Source organism: Oncorhynchus keta, chromosome 34 (assembly GCF_023373465.1).
Source record: "Oncorhynchus keta strain PuntledgeMale-10-30-2019 chromosome 34, Oket_V2, whole genome shotgun sequence".
Classification (NCBI taxonomy): domain Eukaryota; kingdom Metazoa; phylum Chordata; class Actinopteri; order Salmoniformes; family Salmonidae; genus Oncorhynchus; species Oncorhynchus keta.
This window is the reverse complement of record NC_068454.1, coordinates 72,598,162-72,617,479: the sequence shown is the minus strand read 5'-3', so window position 1 is coordinate 72,617,479 and position 19,318 is coordinate 72,598,162. Positions and strand designations below refer to the sequence as shown.

Sequence of the window (19,318 nt, the reverse complement as noted above, 5' to 3'; positions counted from 1 at the left end):
CTCAGGTCCTCCTCCGAGAGAAAGAGAGAATTAGAGAGAGCATACTGAAATTCACACAGGACACCGGATAAGACAGGAGAAGTACTCCAGATATAACAAACTGACCCTAGCCCCCCGACACATACACTACTGCAGCATAAATACTGGAGGCTGAGACAGGAGGGGTCAGGAGACACTGTGGCCCCATCCGATGATACCCCAGATAGGGCCAAACAGGAAGGATATAACCCCACTTTGCCAAAGCACAGCCCCCACACCACTAGAGGGATATCTTCAACCACCAACTTACCAACTTACCTGAGACAAGGTTGAGTATAGCCCACAAAGATCTCCGCCACGGCACAACCCAAGGGGGGCTCCAACCCAGACAGGAAGATCACGTCAGTGACTCAACCCACTCAAATGACGCAGCCCTCCTAGGTAAGGCATGAAAGAGCACCAGTAAGCCAGTGACTCAGCCCCTGTAATAGGGTTAGAGGCAGAGAATCCCAGTAGAGAGAGGTGTCGTGTCTTTACTAATTTTTTTCATTAAATAAAGACTGATAGTTTTTTGTCAAAGATTCTCTGTAATTAGTATTACACAATCAAATTGATTAGTCATGTAACTGTAATTAACTAGGAAGTCGGGGCACCAAGGAAAATATTCAGATTACAAAGTTATAATTTCCTAAACTTTTCAGATATTTTATCTGATCAATTAGTCTTCGAATTAATGAATCATTTACTTTACCTCACGTTAGTCTCGTTCCAAACGTCGTAAATTGTTGGTTATCTGCACGAACCCAGTCTTCAATATGAGTCATCCATACATAAATTGTCTTAAATCATTTATTTATTACTAACTAAGTAATTCACAGAAATTCATATAAAAAAATATAAAAAACAAGGCAAATATGGTTACAAGAAATGATAGGGGAATGTGCCCTAGTGGGCTAAACCGGCATCGCGGCTTGTTGGGCAAAAGGGGAAGTGCGGGTCAACTGAGATGAGACACTACAAAGTGGATAATTATAACAATTGAAATGCTAATCCTTTGCACATGAACGCTCACTCATTCAGGAACAATTGCAATCAATATATATATTTACGCTTAGTGTGTCGTCGGGATCGTTATTGAAAAGTTAGTTTCTGTTACAGTTTTGTCCATCTCGCTCTCTCTGTCTTGGTTAGAGGGGATAGTTCAGAGCGACATTCATTCATGTTGTAGAATGTATGTTTCGGTAGTTGTCGTTCTTCGCGTTCAATGATACCGAATTCCTTGCTGCAGACTAGTAATTAATATCAAAGACTTGTTGTTATTCTGTCGGTATCGATAGTATAAGAGTTTAACCAGATTCAGCAATGGTCTGCAACCTTTGTACTCCCGTGATTGAGAGAAACATGGTCTACTTGAGATTTTCTCAAAGTTGGATTTTATTCGGAAGTGCAGAAAAGGGGCTGTCCCAGGATGCCTGACCCTAACTGGGCTCATAGGCGGTCCTCTGATTTAGTTCAACTCAAAAGGGAAAAGGAATTTCCTTCATTAAACAGTCCAAAATCACATTACACAATTTTACAACCAGTATCATACTCATTCATCTTATACAACAATTAGATGTAAACCTCATATCTAAGGCTATTATATAAACAGTGTTATGGTAATGTGGCCATACCGTCTCCAATGAGCTTCCCCAAAATGTAACAAACGGACCAGTTCGTAGCTGGATTCTTCACCGATCTTTTATACCTTGTCCGGAACATGAAATTTGTTCGGACCTCAAGTTCTGTGAGGTGGAAGAAATTCCTTTGTTCTCAGGCAGAGATAGCAAGGGCGGTTCGTTGCTCCAAATAGTAAATAATCAATCAAATTGAAGACGGGATATACTGTGTTCAATACCGGAGGAAAACAAAGTGGAGCGTGCTTTCAGGTCACGCTCCTCTAACAAAGAGTACACTAGACTCGAGCTTCATTCTGAACAGTGTTACTACTTCATTTCTCAAAGGAAAAACCTCAACCAATTTCTAAAGACTGTTGACATCCAGTGGAATCGAAAGGAACTGCAGGAAAGTCGATTAGAAATCTGGAGTCCCAATGAAAACCCATTGAAAACAGTGACCTCAAAAAAAAAAATACATCTGAACGGTTTGTCCTCTGGGTTTCACCTTCCTAAAAAGTTATGTTATACTCACAGACATGATTCAAACAGTTTTAGAAACTTCAGTGTTTTCTATCCAAATCTACTAATAATATGCATATCTTAACTTCTGGGTCTGAGTAGCAGGCAGTTTACATTGAATACGCTTTTCATCCGGACATGAAAATACTGACCCCTGTCCCAAAGAAGTTAAATTAATTTCCATGAAAAAGGTGGCTAAACGGTGTTTACTTGCGTTTAGCCTCCACTAGGCCGACACCACTGCTGGTAGCCTACCCTCTCAGTCGAGACAATTTTACACGCATGTTCGAATACACGCAGAACAGGTAGCCTTCCTTCATTATAATTGAATCAAACCATGTTTTACACCCTAGTTCATGAGTTGTCCATAATTCATGAGTTAATGCTTGGAGTTTTGAATTAGAATATTGAACTTAAACCCTGTACGAATCATGGATCTTGGAGATCTGGGAAAATGCACTGTAGGTGTAACTATGCCTTCGTAACATTTAATTGTTTCACCATGAAAACAGTTCTGAAGGGCACACTAATCCAAAATAATGTTTGCTCTATGCCATTGCAAAATCGAATGCTTCTAACCGAACATTAACCTCTTCTACCTGAAAGAGTTACCTTATAGGCCCTACTGTCATTAAAGTATAGCCTACTTGTTGGATTTATTTTATGTGCATTGGTGTCTAACTGTAGGCTAGTTGTCTAGTGATATTGTCAACCATCATCAGCTGATCCAGGAAACAAAACAATATTGATATCAAATAATAAAGCCAAATAAATGGTCTACTACTTCTGGCCACAGATGGCACAGAGAACACCAGTACCTACCCGCACCTGAAAAACAAAGCAAACGCAAATAATGATAAATCAACGGATAAACCAAATGCATTGGAATAAAGGCTATTTAGCAAGGACGCATGGCAAATAAATTGTGAAAATTAGGTAATACAAAGGAAAATCTATTTGCTCTACATACGAAGGATTAAGATATCATCAACAACAACCTTTATTGTTATCTCTGATCTGGTTTCCTGTAGGCTGAATAGGCTTGCGACCCATACGAGTGTGATGGTGGAGACATGCAGTCTATGGTAACATTTGAACACAACAGGAAGCATGTGGGAGTCAGCTGGCTCAGAGACCCTTGTACTATATATTTACATTTTAACCCAATGTAGCATAGCAGCTGACTGCTTATCTGTGAGGTTTATTGTTTTTATGGATAAAGAATATGGTACATTCTTATTTGTGGTGTGGCTAGTGTTATGACTTTTTACAAGGCTTTCACAAGGCTTTTGTTTGTAGCTATGGCTTGGGTGAATGATAGAGGAAATTATAGTTGAAATGATTAATTATATATACATTTCTGAATAAAACCATTTATTCTGATACTATTATGTTATGATATGAAATGCATGGGTTCTTGGTTCTTGGCTGTTACTGAAAATGTAAGCAGAACTAACAGATGTAAGCAGAACTAACAGATGCTATAGCTTTTCAGACAGATAAGAAATGTTTGGGTGGTGTTCCATTAGTGGAGAAAAGTATATATTTTAGACAGTTTGGAATGTAGTTTTATGGGGGAGTAGAAGGAGAGTCCAGACCTAAAAACAATGGGCTCTTGTGAGAATCGGAGAGAGGGTGGGAAACTAAACGCTGTTTACCTGGCTTTTAAGACTGGTCTCGATCTACTTCATGCATAATTAATGAACTTACACCTCATTAATGAATTAGAAACGAGTGTGAATTTGGTTTTGGCCACAAAATACATAGGAATCTAGAATTCCTCTATCAGTGAATCAAAATGAACCTGATATGAATAGCTATACAGTTATAATAGTTGAGGAGTATATATACAGTATATTATTGTTTTTGTGTTGCCCCATTTAACTGTAATCCACTTCTGTGTAACTGACAATCAGGTCAGCATAGTGCTTCTGTTGTCCATTAGAATGTACAAACATATACAGTATAGAGTCATTTGTCAAAACAGGCCATATTGATATATACTGTATGTACTTGAGATGGAGAATATTTGAGATGGAGAATACTTGAGATGGAGAATTGTTATCTAAAGTATCTTGAAAATCGTCTCCAGATCAGATTGAATATGAACATGTGTAACTGTTCAACAACAGACATAAAATAACAAATCTGTTTGTGTTCAGCACATTCTTTGCTTGTGATCTGTTAATTACTCTCTAGCAATTGACAATTTATCATGTTAATGGTCATATTTAGTTGATGCATTCAGGCACTATAACCGCTATTGTATGTATGAGGTCCTACAGCTAGACCACTTGTTACTTCCTGGACTGAGTCACTGCTCAACTTGATTAGAAAAGCCATACATGACAAGCGAGGGAGGGGCGCTCCATGTTGAACCAACACTTTCTCGCCATACACATGTCTACTGGAAGACCGGTAATTGTTATAAGGTAAAGACAATTTTAATAATTGTGTTAGAGTTTGATATACTATGTGCAGCACTTTTGCTTGGAACTGTTACTGTATTTAGAATTGGGCTTGACTAATGATCTTTATCAATAATAAGGGATAGATTAGTGAAATGTCTGCCTAGTCACAGCCATAGCCACTCAAAATGGGGGGGGGGCATGCATGCATGCAAAGCCAAGACACAACACATTGATTGCACTATAATGATGACAAAAGGTGCCCACAAACTGTTAAGGCCTACAAAAAGCTGATGGGGCTAATGAGTTTGGAGATGGGAAAAGGAAAGGGTCAATAAACCGGGGGGAGAGTTTGCGGGATTCCACCTGGAGGGGCAGATCCCGGATGAGCAGCAAAACCTTCTGCCCTAGCCGATACCGGAGAGCTGGGGTCCGGTGCCATCTGCTTGTCATCGATACCTGGAGGTGGTCTTGTGGAGGGCCAACCGGGCTCTCCTCCAGGTACAACGACAGTGACGGACAAACATGTGGGCAGAAGGTATGCCAAGGTATCCACCATGAACCGATGGAAAGGGTGAGGATGAACAAAGATGGGAGCTGTGGTAAAGCGATGTTTGAGCTCCCGGGACGCCTGGTCGGCAGCTGGAGACCACGTGAATGGAACCTTGGGCGAGGTGAGTGCTGACAGGGGGGAAGCCAGGGTGCTGTAACCCCGGATAAATTGGTGGTAGAAGTTGACAAACCCCAGGAAACGTTGCAGTTGCACCCTGGATGTAGGCTGGGGCCAATCCACCACCACTGTCACATTCCTGGGATCCATTTGTACACTCCCTGCAGTGATGATGTACCCCAGAAAAGGAATGGTGGAGTGATGAAACTTTTACGAAAAGCTGGAGTGGCTCGAAGGCCGAGGTGTTGAGGCATAGTGGGGAGCGATTCTTCCCCATTCTGTCGTTGAGACCCGGGTAATCAATGCACGGGCGCAGGGTCTTGTCCTTCTCCACAAAGAAGAAGCCTGGGCCGTCGGGAGAGGACACAACTAGAGGGCGTCATCCACCAGTAGACCAGTTAATGAGGTCGCTGGAGCCAGGAGAATTCCAATACAACGAGAACCTGAGGAGACTTGAGCAGGAACTGGATGGCCTCGCTCTGGTTCCCTGACACACGTAGGTTGATGGGAGTGGTAGTGTGGGTGACCCGGCCGTCCAGCGCTCTGACATCCATGGAAATGGAGAGGGGCTGTGTGGGGATATACAGCTAGGAAGCCAGGGTAGGTCCAAAAAGGTCTCATCGGCCCCAAAGTCAATGAGCACCCGGATACATTTTGACAGGTTTCCCAACAGCGAAATGTCATGAAACCGGTGCGAGTAGGAGGAGCAGAGAAGCCCACCAGAGTACTCGATCCTACCGGTGAGCCAGGTCTTTTAGCGGACAAGAGGATACAAAATGACCACGAGCCCCACAACACAGGCAGCTCTTAGTGTTGAGCCTGTATCGCGGTTCCTCTGGCGACAACCCAGCTCAACCTGGTTGCATAGGTTCGGGAATTGATGACTCGACCGTCTTCGGCTACTCTCGGGGAACCACGGGTGGCCTCGGGTTCTCTCCGCAATGTGGCCGTCGGGTGCTTCCGGGATACTTCAGAGGCGAGGTGGAATCTTTGGACGGGCAAACAAAATAAACCAAATCGAATCTCCTCTCGTTCCGACGTTCCCATAGTCACCCATCGATCCTGATGGTCAAGGCAATGAGGGAATCGAGATCCATGGGCAATTCCTGGGCTGCAAGCTTGTCCTTGTTCCTACACAGAGTCTCAGAGCAGGTCATGTCGAACAGCGCTTCCTGGTTCCAGGCAGTGTCCGTTGCCATTGTGCGGAAATCCACCACATAGTCTGCCACACTGCGGGAGTCCTGGCGCAGCTGGAGTAGCTTCAGGGCAGCCTCTCTCCTGGAGAATGGGGAATCAAACCTCTCCCACAAACTCCTACAGACTGCCGCATATGGCCGGCTGTTGCTCCCATACCGCTGTAGCCCAGGCGAGCGCTCTCCCAGACATCAGCGTGGTAAGGTACGCAAACTTAGTGGTCTGAGGGGAAGGAGGAGGGCTGAAACTCAAAAATGAGGGCACAGTGGGCTAGAAATGCCCAACAGGTTCCCCGCTCTCCATTGAAACGTTCCGGGGGAGGTAAGCGTTGCTCCCGGGAAGCCCGAGTGACCGGTGAGGTGGCGCCGCTAACCCGCTGAGTTACAGAGGAACCGTTGGGTTCCTGTCGTAGTAGGCTTGCCTCCCAGCCAATCTGCGGAATTGTAATTGTTTTATTTTTTAAATTTCACTTTATTGAACCTTGTAGGCCAGTTGAGAACATGTTCTCATTTACTGCAACCTGGCCAAGAAAAAGCAAAGCAGTGGACACAAACAACACAGAGTTACACATGGGATGAACAAACGTACAGTCAATAACACAATAGAAAAATCTATATACAGTGTGTATAAATGTAGTGAGATTAGGGAGGTAAGGCAATAAATAGGCCATAGTGGTGAAATAATTACAATTTAGCAATTAAACACTGGAGTGATAGATGTGCAGAAGATGAATGTGTAGAGATACAGGGGTGCAAAGAAGCAAAAAAAAAACAATATGGGATGAGGTAGTTGGGTGGCTATTTACAGATGGGCTGTGTACAGGGGCAATGATCGTAAGCTGCTCTGACAGCTGATGCTTAAAGTTAGTGAGGGAGATATGAGTCTCCAGCTTCAGTGATTTTTGCAATTCGTTCCAGTCATTGGCAGCAGAGAACTGGAAGGAAAGACGGCCAAAGTAGGTGTTGGCTTTGGGGATGACCAGAGAAATATACCTGCTGGAGTGCGTGCTATGGGTGGGTGCTGCCATGGTGACCAGTTTGCTGAGATAAGGCGGGGCTTTACCTAGCAAAGACTTATGGATGACCTGGAGCCATTGGGTTTGGCGACGAATATGAAGCGAGGGCCAGCTGACGAGAGCATACAAGTTGCAGTGGTGGGTGATATATGGGGCTTTGGTGACAACGGATAGCACTGTGATAGACTACATCTAATTTGCTGAGTGGAGTGTTGGAGGCTATTTTGTAAATGACATCGTCGAAGTCAAAGATCGGTAGGATAGTCAGTTTTAAGAGGCTATGTTTGGCAGCATGAGTGACGGATGCTTTGTTGCGAAATAAGAAGCCGATTCTAGATTTAATTTTGGATTGGAGAAGCTTAACAAACCTCCAGACAAGCTTCAATGCCATACAATACTCCTTCCGTGGCTTCCAACTGCTCTTAAATGCAAGTAAAACTAAATGCATGCTCTTCAACTGATCGTTGCACGCACCCGCCCACCCGACTAGCATCACCACTCTGGACGGTTCTGACTTAGCTAGGTATTTATAGTTGTCCACATATTCTGTCTGGCTAGACTGTCTGGCTAACTCTCCTTCCAGACTCACATTATTAAACTGGTTGGCTAGCTATCCAATAAACATACTGTGCGTATAATCTTAAAATTGATTGTTTTACACAATACCTTATAACAACACACTGACTGACCATGGTTGACCAAGTCCCTGACCAAAATGGTTGACCTTTGATACTGTCACAAGAATTTTCATGTACATTCTAGTATTCTAATTCCTAATTATATTAAAAACTAAAAATATATGCTTTTAGTGAGAATAGGCATTGGTTTGAAGCCGACAAATAAATTACATTCACATGAGCACCCCAATGCCTATGCCACCCATGCTCTACCAAAGTTTTACAGCACACAGCTTTGACCTACTAAAGTAGCTACACTATATATACAAAAGTATGTGGACACCCCTTCAAATGAGTGGATTCGGCTATTTCGGCAACACACGTTGCTGACAGGTGTATAACATTTACCACACAGCCATGCAATCTCCATGGACAAACATTGACAGTAGAATGGCCTTAGTTTAGAGCTCAATGACTTTCAGCATTGCACCGTCTGCCCTGCTAGATTTGCCTTGGTCAACTTTAGGTCCTGTTATTGTGAATTGGAAATGTCTAGGCGCAACAATGGCTCAGACGCAAAGTGGTAGAACACACAAGCTCACAGTCACGGGACCGCCGAGTGCGGAAGCGTATCAAAATCATCTGTCCTTGGTTGCAACACTCACTACCGAGTGTCAAACTGTCTCTGGAAGCAACGTCAGCACAATAACTTTTTTTTACCCCGTTTTTCTCTCCAATTTCATGGTATCCAATTGTTTTTAGTAGCTACTATCTTGTCTCATCGCTACAACTCCCGTACGGGCTCAGGAGAGACGAAGGTTGAAAGTCATGCGTCCTCCGATACACAACCCAACCAAGCCGCACTGCTTCTTAACACAGCGCCCTTAACCACTGCGCCACCCGGGAGGCCAGCACAATAACTGTTAGTCGGGAACTTCTTGAAGATGGTTTCCATGGCTGAGCAGCTGCACACAAGGCTAAGATCACAATGCACAATGCCAATTGTCGGCTGGAGCGGTGTAAAGGTCGCTGCCATTGGACTCTGGAGAAGTGGAAACGCGTTCTCTGGAGTGATGAATCACTCTTCACCATCTAGCAGTCTGACGGACAAATCTGGGTTTGGCGGATGCCAGGAGAATGCTACCTGCCCCAATGCATACTGCCAGCTGTTTGTTGGAGGAGGAATAACGGTATGGGGCTGTTTTTCATGGTTCAGGCTAGGCCCAGTGAAGGGAAATTGTAACGCTACAGCATACAATTACATTCTAGATGATTCTGTGCTTCCAATTTTGAATTTTGTGGCAACACTTTGGGGAAGGCCCTTTCCTGTTTCAGCATGACAATGTCCACGTTCACGTTCACAAAGCGAGGTTAATACAGAAATTGTTTGTCGAGATTGGTGTGGAAGAACTTGACTGGCCTGCACAGAGCCCTGACCTCCACCCCATCGAACACCTTTGAGATGAATTGGAATGCCGAATGCGAGCCAGACCTAATTACCCAACATCAGTGCTCGACCTGACTAATGCTCTTGTGGCTGAATGGAAGCAAGTCCTATCAGAAATGTTTCAACATCTAGTGGAAAGCCTTCCCAGAAGAGGGGAGGCTGTTAAAGCAACAGCAAAGGGGGGACAAACTCCAAGTTAATGCCTGTGATTTTGGAATGAGATGTTAGATGATTTGCAGCAGAGAACTGGAAGGAGAGGCGGCCAAAGGAAGAATTGGTTTTGGGGGTGACCAGAGAGTTATACCTGCTGGAGTGCATGCTACAGGTGGTTGCTGCTATGGTGACCAGCGAGCTAAGATAAGGGGGGACTTTACCTAGCAGGGTCTTGTAGATGACCTGGAGCCAGTGTGTTTGGCAACGAGTATGAAGCAAGGGCCAGCCAATGAGAGCGTACAGGTCGCAGTGGTGGGTAGTATATGGGGCTTTGGTGACAAAACGGATGGCACTGTGATAGACCACATCCAATTTATTGAGTATGGTATTGGAGGCTATTTTTTAAATGACATCGCCAAAGTCGAGGATTGGTAGGATGGTCAGTTTTACAAGGGTATGTTTGGCAGCATGAGTGAAGGATGCTTTGTGCAACATCTAGAATTGGCTTCCTATTTAACTTTGGATTGGAGATGTTTGTGAGTTTGGATGGAGAGTTTACAGTCTAACCAGACACCTAGGTATTTGTAGTTGTCCACATATTCTAAGTCCGAGCCATCCAGATTAGTGATGTTGGACAGGCGGGCAGGTGCAGGCAGCGATCAGTTGAAGAGCATGCATTTAGTTTTACTTGTATTTAAGAGCAATTGGAGGCCACGGAAGGAGAGTTGGCATTAAAGCTCGCCTGGAGGGTTGTTAACACAGTGTCCAAAGAAGAGCCAGAAGTATACAGAATGGTGTTGTCTGCGTAGAGGTGGATCAGAGACTCACCAGCAGCAAGAGTCACATCATTAATGTATACAGAAAAGAGAGTCTGTCCAAGAATTGAACCCCGTGGCACCCCCATAGAGACTGCCAGAGGCACGGACAACAGACCCTCGGATTTGACACTGAACTCTATCAGAGAAATAGTTGGTGAACCAGGCGAAGCAGTCATTTGAGAAACCAAGGCTGTCGAGTCTGCCGATGAGGATGTGGTGATTGACATAGTCGAAAGCCTTGGCCAGATCAATGAATACGGCTGCACAGTATTGTTTCTTATCGATGACGGTTAAGATATCGTTTAGGACCTTGAGCGTGGCTGAGGTGTACCCATGACCAGCTCTGAAACGAGATTGCATAGCGGAGAAGGTATGGTGGAATTCAAAATGGTCGGTAATCTGTTTGTTGACTTGGCTTTCGAAGACCTTAGAAAGGCAGGGTAGGATAGATATAGGTCTGTAGCAGTTTGGGTCAAGAGTGTTCCCCCCTTTGAAGAGGGGGATGACCGCAGCTGCTTTCCAATCTTTGGGAATCTCAGACGACACGAAAGAGGTTGAACAGGCTAGTAATAGGGGTGGCAATTTCGGGAGATCAGTTTTAGAAAGAAAGGGTCCCAATTGTCTAGCCCGGCTGATTTATTGGGGTCCAGATTTTGCAGCTCTTTCAGAACATCAGCTGACTGGATTTGGGAGAAGGAGAAATGAGGAAGGCTTGGGTGAGTTGCTGTGGGGGGTGCAGTGCTGTTGACCGGGGTAGGGGTAGCCAGGTGGAAAGCATGGCCAGCCGTAGAAAAATGCTTATTGAAATTCTCGATTATAGTGGATTTATCGGTGGTGAAAGTGTTTCCTATCTTCAGTGCAGTGGGCAGCTGGGAGAAGGTGTTCTTATTCTCCATGGACTTTACAGTGTCCCAGAACCTTTTTGAGTTTGTGTTGCAGGAAGTAAATTTCTACTTGAAAAAGCTGGCCTTGGCTTTTCTAACTGCCTGTGTATATTGGTTTCCAGCTTCCCTGAAAAGTTGCATATTCGATGCTAATGCATAACACCATAAGATTTGTGTGTTGGTTAAGGGCAGTCAGGTATGGGGAGAACCAAGGCCTATATCTGTTCCTGGTTCTAAATTTCTTGAATGGGGCATGCTTATTTAAGATGGTGAGGAAGGCATTTTTTTTTAAATAACCAGGCGTCCTCTACTGACGGGATGAGATCAATATCCTTCCAGGATACCCCGGCCAGGTTGATTAGAAAGGCCTGTTCTCTGAAGTGTTTCAGGGAGCGTTTGACAGTGATGAGTGGAGGTTGTTTGACCGCTGACCCATTACGGATGCAGGCAATGAGGCAGTGATCGCTGAGATCTTGGTCGAAAACAGCAGAGGTGTATTTAGAGGGCAAATTGGTTAGGATGATATCTGTGAGGGTGCCCGTGTTTACGGCTTTGGGGTGGTACCTGGTAGGTTCATTGATAATTTGTGTGAGATTGAGGGCATCAAGCTTAGATTGTAGGATGTTAAGCATGTTCCAGTTTAGGTCGCCTAGCAGCACGAGCTCTGAAGATAGATGGGGGGGACAATCAGTTCGCATATGGTGTCCAGAGCACAGCTGGGGGCATAGGGTGGTCTGTAGCAGGCGGCAATGGTGAGAGACTTGTTTTTAGAGGGGTGGATTTGTAAAAGTACCCAAACTGTACCCAAATTGTTTGGGTACAGACCTGGATAGTAGCCTGCAGATTTCTGTCCTATCTTTGCAGTAGATTGCAACACCGCTGTTCTGTCTTGTCTGAAAATGTGATGGGGATGGGAAATGTCAGAATTTTTGGTGGTCTTCCTAAACCAGGATTCCGACATGGCTAGAACATCCTGGTGGGCAGAGTGCTAAAGCAGTGAATAAAACAAACTTAGGGAGGAGGCTTCTAATGTTAACAAGGCTATTACGGTTACAGAAGTCATCAAAAGAGAGCGCCTGGGGAATAGGAGTGGATCTAGGCACTGCAGGGCCTGGATTCACCTCTACATCACCAGAGGAACAGACAAAGGTATGGTAGGATGTGAATACAGTGGAGGTAAAACTAGGTATTGAGTGATGATGAGAGAGATATTGTCTCTAGAAACATAATTGAATCCAGGTGATGTCATCGTATTTGTGGGTGGTGGAACTGAAAGGTTGGATAAGGTGAGCAAGGCTAGAGGTTCTACAGTGAAATAAGCCAATTAACACTAACCAGAACAGCAATGGACAAGGCATATTGACATTAAGGAGAGGCATGCTTAGCCGAGTGATCATAAGGGTCCAGTGAGTAGTGAGGTTGGTTGGGGTCATGGCGATTCAGACAGCTAGCCGGGCCATTGGTAGCAAGCGAGCAGAGGATGGAGGTCTGTTTTTAGCCACCTCGTGCGTTTCTGTCGGTAGATTAGTGGGAATCCGTGTAGAAGAGGGGATCAATCCAATTGGCAAAATAGATAGTTATAGTGACCCAAGAAAAATTGTCCGATAGACCTATTCAGATAGCAGCCGATAAGACAGCTAACGATTAGCGGGCCGCAAATGGACGTTCAGGTAACGTTGCGACGGAGGGGCGAGTTGGATAACTCCCTCGGGCAGATAACGTCGGTTGTCCAGTCGTGAAGGCCCGGTGGGGCTCCGCATCAGCAGTAAAACGGGTCCGGATATGTGATTGTAGCCCAGGAGTGGCTGATGGAACTCTTCAGCTGGCTAGCTCCGGAATAATTGGTGTTTGCTCCGGGATCGACGTAAAAAACACTTCAACTTCAACCAGTAAAATTACTCTTTGTCTAACTTTTGCTACAGCCTATATCAATTAGTGTTAGTATTCTAACTAACAACTGCTGCATCCAAGTTAGTTATTGTACAAGATCACAACGAATGTTCAAGCAAGAATCAAAACATAATTGTAAGTGTATGAGAACCCCAAAAAGGTTTTTGTTTAGAAGTAATAAAAACATTTATGTTGAATGTGTGTGACATCAGTGTGTCGTGTACTGACGAAGGGTCTATTGTACTTTAAACTATGTATAGGCAGGTTGCTTCGGATTCGAACCTTCTCGAACAGCCCAATTCATACTTCCCCATTAAATAAACTAATATTGGCTTAGTTATGGTGATAGGGGGATTTGAATTTAACACTGAGCTTCATCCAATCCCTATAATAGACGTGACTATCATCATATCTATAACGGTGACAGCACGGATCATGATACAGGATGTGAAATACTTGATCACAAGTACATTGTTTGAAGGAAATTGAATTGCAATGCATATGATAAAACGTTTGAGTTAATCATGTGGTTTTAGTGCTAATAACGGAGTGTGAGTAATAGCCCTGACTAAAGTTAACACGGCGGAATGGTACGGTAACAATCTTACAAGATTCTTTACTGATTTCAAGAGATTTCACCCATAGCTTCTGAAAACCTTTGAGTTTAGCAATTTGGAAAACAGTCAAAACACATATTCTCAAAGACATTACACTTTAGTGGGTTAACCCTCAACGGAACAGTTAAATCACCCCACCATCAGTCAGAGACAAAATATGGGAAGTCCTGATAGCAAAAATAAAGAAATCACGTTATATGTGAAATGGGAAGTGTGAGCAGGATGCTAATATTTCCTTTATATGTCAAATCCCTTAGTCTCTGAAGGAGAGTGGTTATCTGACATGAGAAAGAAATATTCAACTATGCAAGTAAGTGATTTGGCTTTTAGACATTAAACGTGTCAAAGGAAATGCTAACATTCTAGTAATAATAAAATAATTCTTATTCCCTCAGGTCCTGCACAAAGAGGAGGGGATGCAGAGTGAAACATTAACATGGCCTTTTCTTATTCATTGCATTTGGCTTGGAGGTAGGATAAAACTTTAGATGTATAGAGTAAAAAAATATTGTATTTATTTATTAAATTACACACAACAAAATACAAAACAATGTGGTGAGAGTTAAAAAGAATAGCGAAAGGTAGCGAGTAGCAAAAGGTGCATGTGTATTACTAACCTTGAGGGGCTCCCCCTTTAAAATATTAATTGAACAAAATGAACAATAAAATGGCCTCTTGATTTGTTCAAATCATTCCACTTGACTAGCCCACGGAAGATCAGGGATTATATTTATTATACTCACATGCATTGACTGTGTCCAACAACTCTTATTAACATTTCCCCTACTGCTATTTGAGTGATGGGAGTTGAAGCCTCATCATGGACTGCTGAGGTGCCCAGCTCAGTATCCGGCCTGCAGGGCTCATGCATCGTGATTCCCTGCTCATTCAACTACCCAGAACCAGAGAAGAAGCCCTCCAAATTCACTGGCATCTGGTTCAAAGGCACCCATGATACTATATACCACCCAGACAGCTCCAACATCATCAAAGACTACAGGGGTCGTACAGAGCTGGTGGGAGACCTCCGGCAGAAGAACTGCTCTCTCAGAATCGACCACCTCCATCGCAGTGACAAAGGACCTTTTCATTTTAGGGTTGAAATTAAAGACGAAAACAAGTATTCCTACATACATGACACGGTCTCCATTGCAGTGAGCAGTAAGTTCCCAGGGTAAAAATTGACAAGGATAATTTTTTGTTGTATTATAGTATCCCATTATTTACCCTAATGATAGTTATAGCTTATTGTAGATTAAAATTATATTACAGAAAGGACATAACTAAGAAGTTGTGGATGCACACCTCAAGAGAACTGCAATAACTGTTCTCTTTTCTTTGCTGATTTCAGGCTCTCCAGACCCCCCCTCTCTGTCAGTGAGGGAGGTGGTGAAGGTGGGGGAAGTGGTTTCTGCCTCCTGCTCTGTGTCTCACTCCTGCCCATCTGATTCCCCTCTCCTAACCTGGAGCCACTCCGGAACACACAGTGTCCAATCACAGCAGCTGACCAACGGCCAGTGGAAAGTGACATCATTCCTGACCTTTACCCCCAGCATCACTGATCACAACCAGTCTCTGGTCTGCACAGCAGAACACAGGGGAGTGAAGCCAGTGAAAATGTCCAAAACTCTCAATGTCAAATGTAAGTGCACCACACCTTTGTGTTAATAACACTGGAAGATTTACACTTTAACTTCTGTGAAAACAGAATGCTTCTGTGCATACGACAAAAGTGAAAGAAGAAATTCAATGTATCTTCTTTGAAAAGGAAACATGCACTTTGTCCAGAGTCTGGATTTGGCATACTTCCTTTTTACATTTGAAATAGATTTAGCATGTGATTGATACACTGAATCTGTCCTAAGATGTTTATTACATAGTAATAGAATTCTTACTAATGCTGTGATTCATAGATGCCCCAGTGGATGTGAAGGTGGAGGGAGTGTCCAGTGTGAAGGAGGGAGACTCTGTGAAGCTGAGATGCTCCAGTAACAGTAACCCTGCTGCCCACAGCTACCGCTGGCACAACAGTAGAGGACCTCTGCCCACCACTGGACCTACCATCACACTGGAGAATGTGACCAGACTCACTGAAGCCCTCTACTGCACTGCCATCAACACAGAGGGACAAGGTCACTCTAGCCCACTGAAACTCAATGTAGAGTGTAAGTAGATGCAGACATTCAAATCAAATCAAATCAAATTTGATTGGTCACATACACATGGTTAGCAGATGTTAATGCGAGTGTAGCGAAATGCTTGTGCTTCTAATTCTGACCATGCAGTAATATCTAACAAGTAATATAAACAATTTCACAACAACTACCTTATACACACAAGTGTAAAGGAATGAATAAGAATATGTACATATAAATACATGGATGAGCGAGGGCCAAACGGCATAGGCAAGATGCAGTAAATGGTATAGAGTACAGTATATACATATGAGATGAGTAATGTAGGGTATGTAAACATTATATAAAGTGGCATTGTTTAAAGTGACTTGTGATACATTTATTACATCCCATTTGTAATTATTAAAGTGGCTAGAGATTTGAGTTAATAAGGAGCATGTCCTTTCTGTGTATATAATATTAAGACAAATCTCTTCAGGATGTAGCACTACATGTTCAGTTAAAACCAAACTGTTTATCATTCTCATCGCAGACCCCCCTGAGATCAAAGTGGGCTCTGCCTGCACTTCAGACGTCTCCACGGTAACCTGTCTGTGCATTGTGGACTCGGAGCCCCCCGGCTCTGTGGAGTGGTCTCTTCCAGATGGACCCCTGCCCACCTTGCCCAGTACCAGAGTGGAGAGGCATGGGTCAGTTACCATGGTGACCCTACAGAGGGCACTAGGCTTCTCCGAGACCGTCCACTGCCATGCCAGCAACACACAGGGCAATGCCACCTTGTCCTTCACTGTGTCCACAAATGGTAAAGGAAACAGTGGGGGAAGTGCATCATAAATTAAGTATTGCATACAGTATTAACATAATAAAGGATATTATTAGTACATTAATACAACATATTTATTTGTTTTTGGACAGATAAGAAGTTGATGCTGTACGTTTCAATTGGTATTGCTGCATTAGTGGTGGTAGTAATACTAATTCTCATGTCAGCTTGCGTATTGAACAAGAAGGGGTAAGTTACTATTTTTTTTCTTTTTGGAAGGAGTTATATAGATTTGTGTTTGTTTGTTTTGATAACTTAACATTATTTTTCTCAACAGTAGGAGGAGTCGTAGTGACCAGTCAGTAACCAGCAATCAGGACGTGGACACAGCCAAGGGTGCTTTTTCACATCCCTCACCATCAAGGTATTTTTCTACAGGCTGTTCTGTTATCTGTGATCATAATATATACATCCTGCTGAGTTGTTAAAGCCCATTCGCCTACATTTACTCTTGTGGTGTCTTGTCAAATGACGGGAATACATCTGAGAGTTGTCCTAACTTTATCCACAGGAAAGAGCAGAAAGACACCAGCAGTGAAATCCACACAAACTATTACACCAACGATCAGCTATATGGCAACATGGAGGTATGTACTGTAGGCCTACTGCAGACATGTACAGGTGTTGTAAGGATCTGAGCTCTGAGGAGATACAAAGGATTAAACAATAGAGGTGGTGTTGTAGATGATGATACTGTGTCTCTGATCTGGTTTCCTGTAGGCTGAAGAGGATGGCGACCCATACGAGTGTGTTGGTGGAGATGATGCAGTCTATGCTAATATGTGAACACAACAGGAAGCATGTGGAAGTCAGCTGGCCCAGAGGCAGTGGTACTCAGTCTGTCAAAGTTTCCAGTAAAATATTAACATTTTAAGTCGATGTAGCAGAACAGCTGACTGCTTATATTTGTTAGCTTTATGTAGCTCCATGGTTCTAAAGGCTAAAGAAAATGGCACAATCTTATTTGGGTTATGGGTTTGTGTTATGGCTTTTACAAGTTTTTTAAATTTTATTATCTATGGCTTAGGTGATTCAGGCTCTTTGGTATCACATACACTTATGTTAGTCTCATTAAGACTGCCGAACTGTGTACAAGCTGGACTGTTAATTACAGAACACCACCTAACACATTAACTGGCATGACATTCCGTCTCATGGGAGGCCATAAAGCTTCTAAAAGTCTTCTAATAGGCGGCCACCTCTACAATGTATTCAGTCAAACTGCATGTTTTATTGTACACAAACCAAAAGCATACCAAAGGCACTAACAAGCATTTAAATGCGTTTAAATTACTACAAATATGTCAAAATTCATCTCCCTCCATGCACCCCCTGTGACTTCTAGAAAGATTTGAACCCAGTAACCCCAAAAAATACTCAGTTTTCACCATCACTGTAAAGCCCTAGTCATTTTGTTGCTTTTGATGAAGTTATTTCTGAAGATTATTATTTATTTTATGTGAAAAGTGATTCCTTTGTCTGTTACGTGATCTGAACTCTCATTTTAATATAGTGGAACTATTCCTTTTTAAACTGTAGTGTAAAATCAGGCGAGCTGGTTATACTCTTTTGGCCATTTTCTGGTGTTTTGTGGTGAAAAACGGAGCCGGTCTAGCATAATACGGCAACCCTGTTACCCATAGATAGACAGGCTACAAATGTTTAACAATTTTAAGTTATTTGAAAATCTTGCATTCAACTGACCCTCCCTGTTGCACACAACAAGCTTCCATTCTTCTTGTCACAAGGGTACATGGCTGATTTAACTAGTAATTACCAGTTGGAGGGACGTTCAAGTGGATTTCTCCTAACCATCCACTGTAGAGCTGCACAATACCACTCATTTGAAGAACAGGCTACTGTGGCTATTTGATCATAATGTAGGCCTACCAAAGTGATTTACCATCAAAAACATTGGAGAAAATGCAACCCATTACATTTTAACATGGAAATAGCTGTTCTATCATTCAGCCTACAGTAGCGTCCAATGTGCGGTGTTCAATGTAGGCCTACATTCCATGAGATGTAAAACTTTTTTTTTTTTAAACATGCAGGGCTTGATAGTAACCTGTTAATCCACTTGTCATTCAGAGAAGGAGGTGACTGAAAATGTTGTGGTGTTTGATGCAAGAAACATCTTTACAAAATAAAATGCATTATTATTCCCATACCGTTATTACAGAGAATCAGACAAATTATTCTACTCTCTGTCTATTGGCTACTTATCTTATTTAAGCCTGTGTCAAAATACAACACTGATCCTTTAATACAAACAAAAAAGCTCTTTACCTAACTCACTTTTCTAAGATGTCTCGAAGTGTATGCAGGAAGCAATCACTCCTCCATTGCTGACTACAAATGATCTATAACTGGGCTAAAAACACACTAACTAGCAAAGGATGTGAACATAATGTGCAAATGTGGCTACATGCAACTCTCGCTTTGATCTCAAAACAAGCTCATCTACTCATGACCGCTAAATGCTAGAAAC

At 43.1% G+C, this 19,318-nt stretch overlaps 1 protein-coding gene across 1 annotated transcript; it reads left to right on the top strand.

Moving 5' to 3' along the window:
• Positions 1-4,494: 4,494 nt before the first annotated feature.
• LOC118367818 (Schwann cell myelin protein-like) lies at positions 4,495-19,003 on the top strand. The gene is made up of 11 exons (XM_035751490.2): positions 4,495-4,588; positions 14,127-14,179; positions 14,265-14,340; positions 14,668-15,030; positions 15,221-15,511; positions 15,783-16,034; positions 16,537-16,806; positions 16,920-17,016; positions 17,105-17,191; positions 17,339-17,414; positions 17,548-19,003. The coding sequence occupies exons 2-11, from the start codon at positions 14,153-14,155 to the stop codon at positions 17,611-17,613; spliced, it is 1,605 nt and encodes a 534-aa protein (XP_035607383.1). The 5' UTR covers positions 4,495-4,588; positions 14,127-14,152; the 3' UTR covers positions 17,614-19,003.
• The last annotated feature ends 315 nt before the right edge of the window (positions 19,004-19,318 follow it).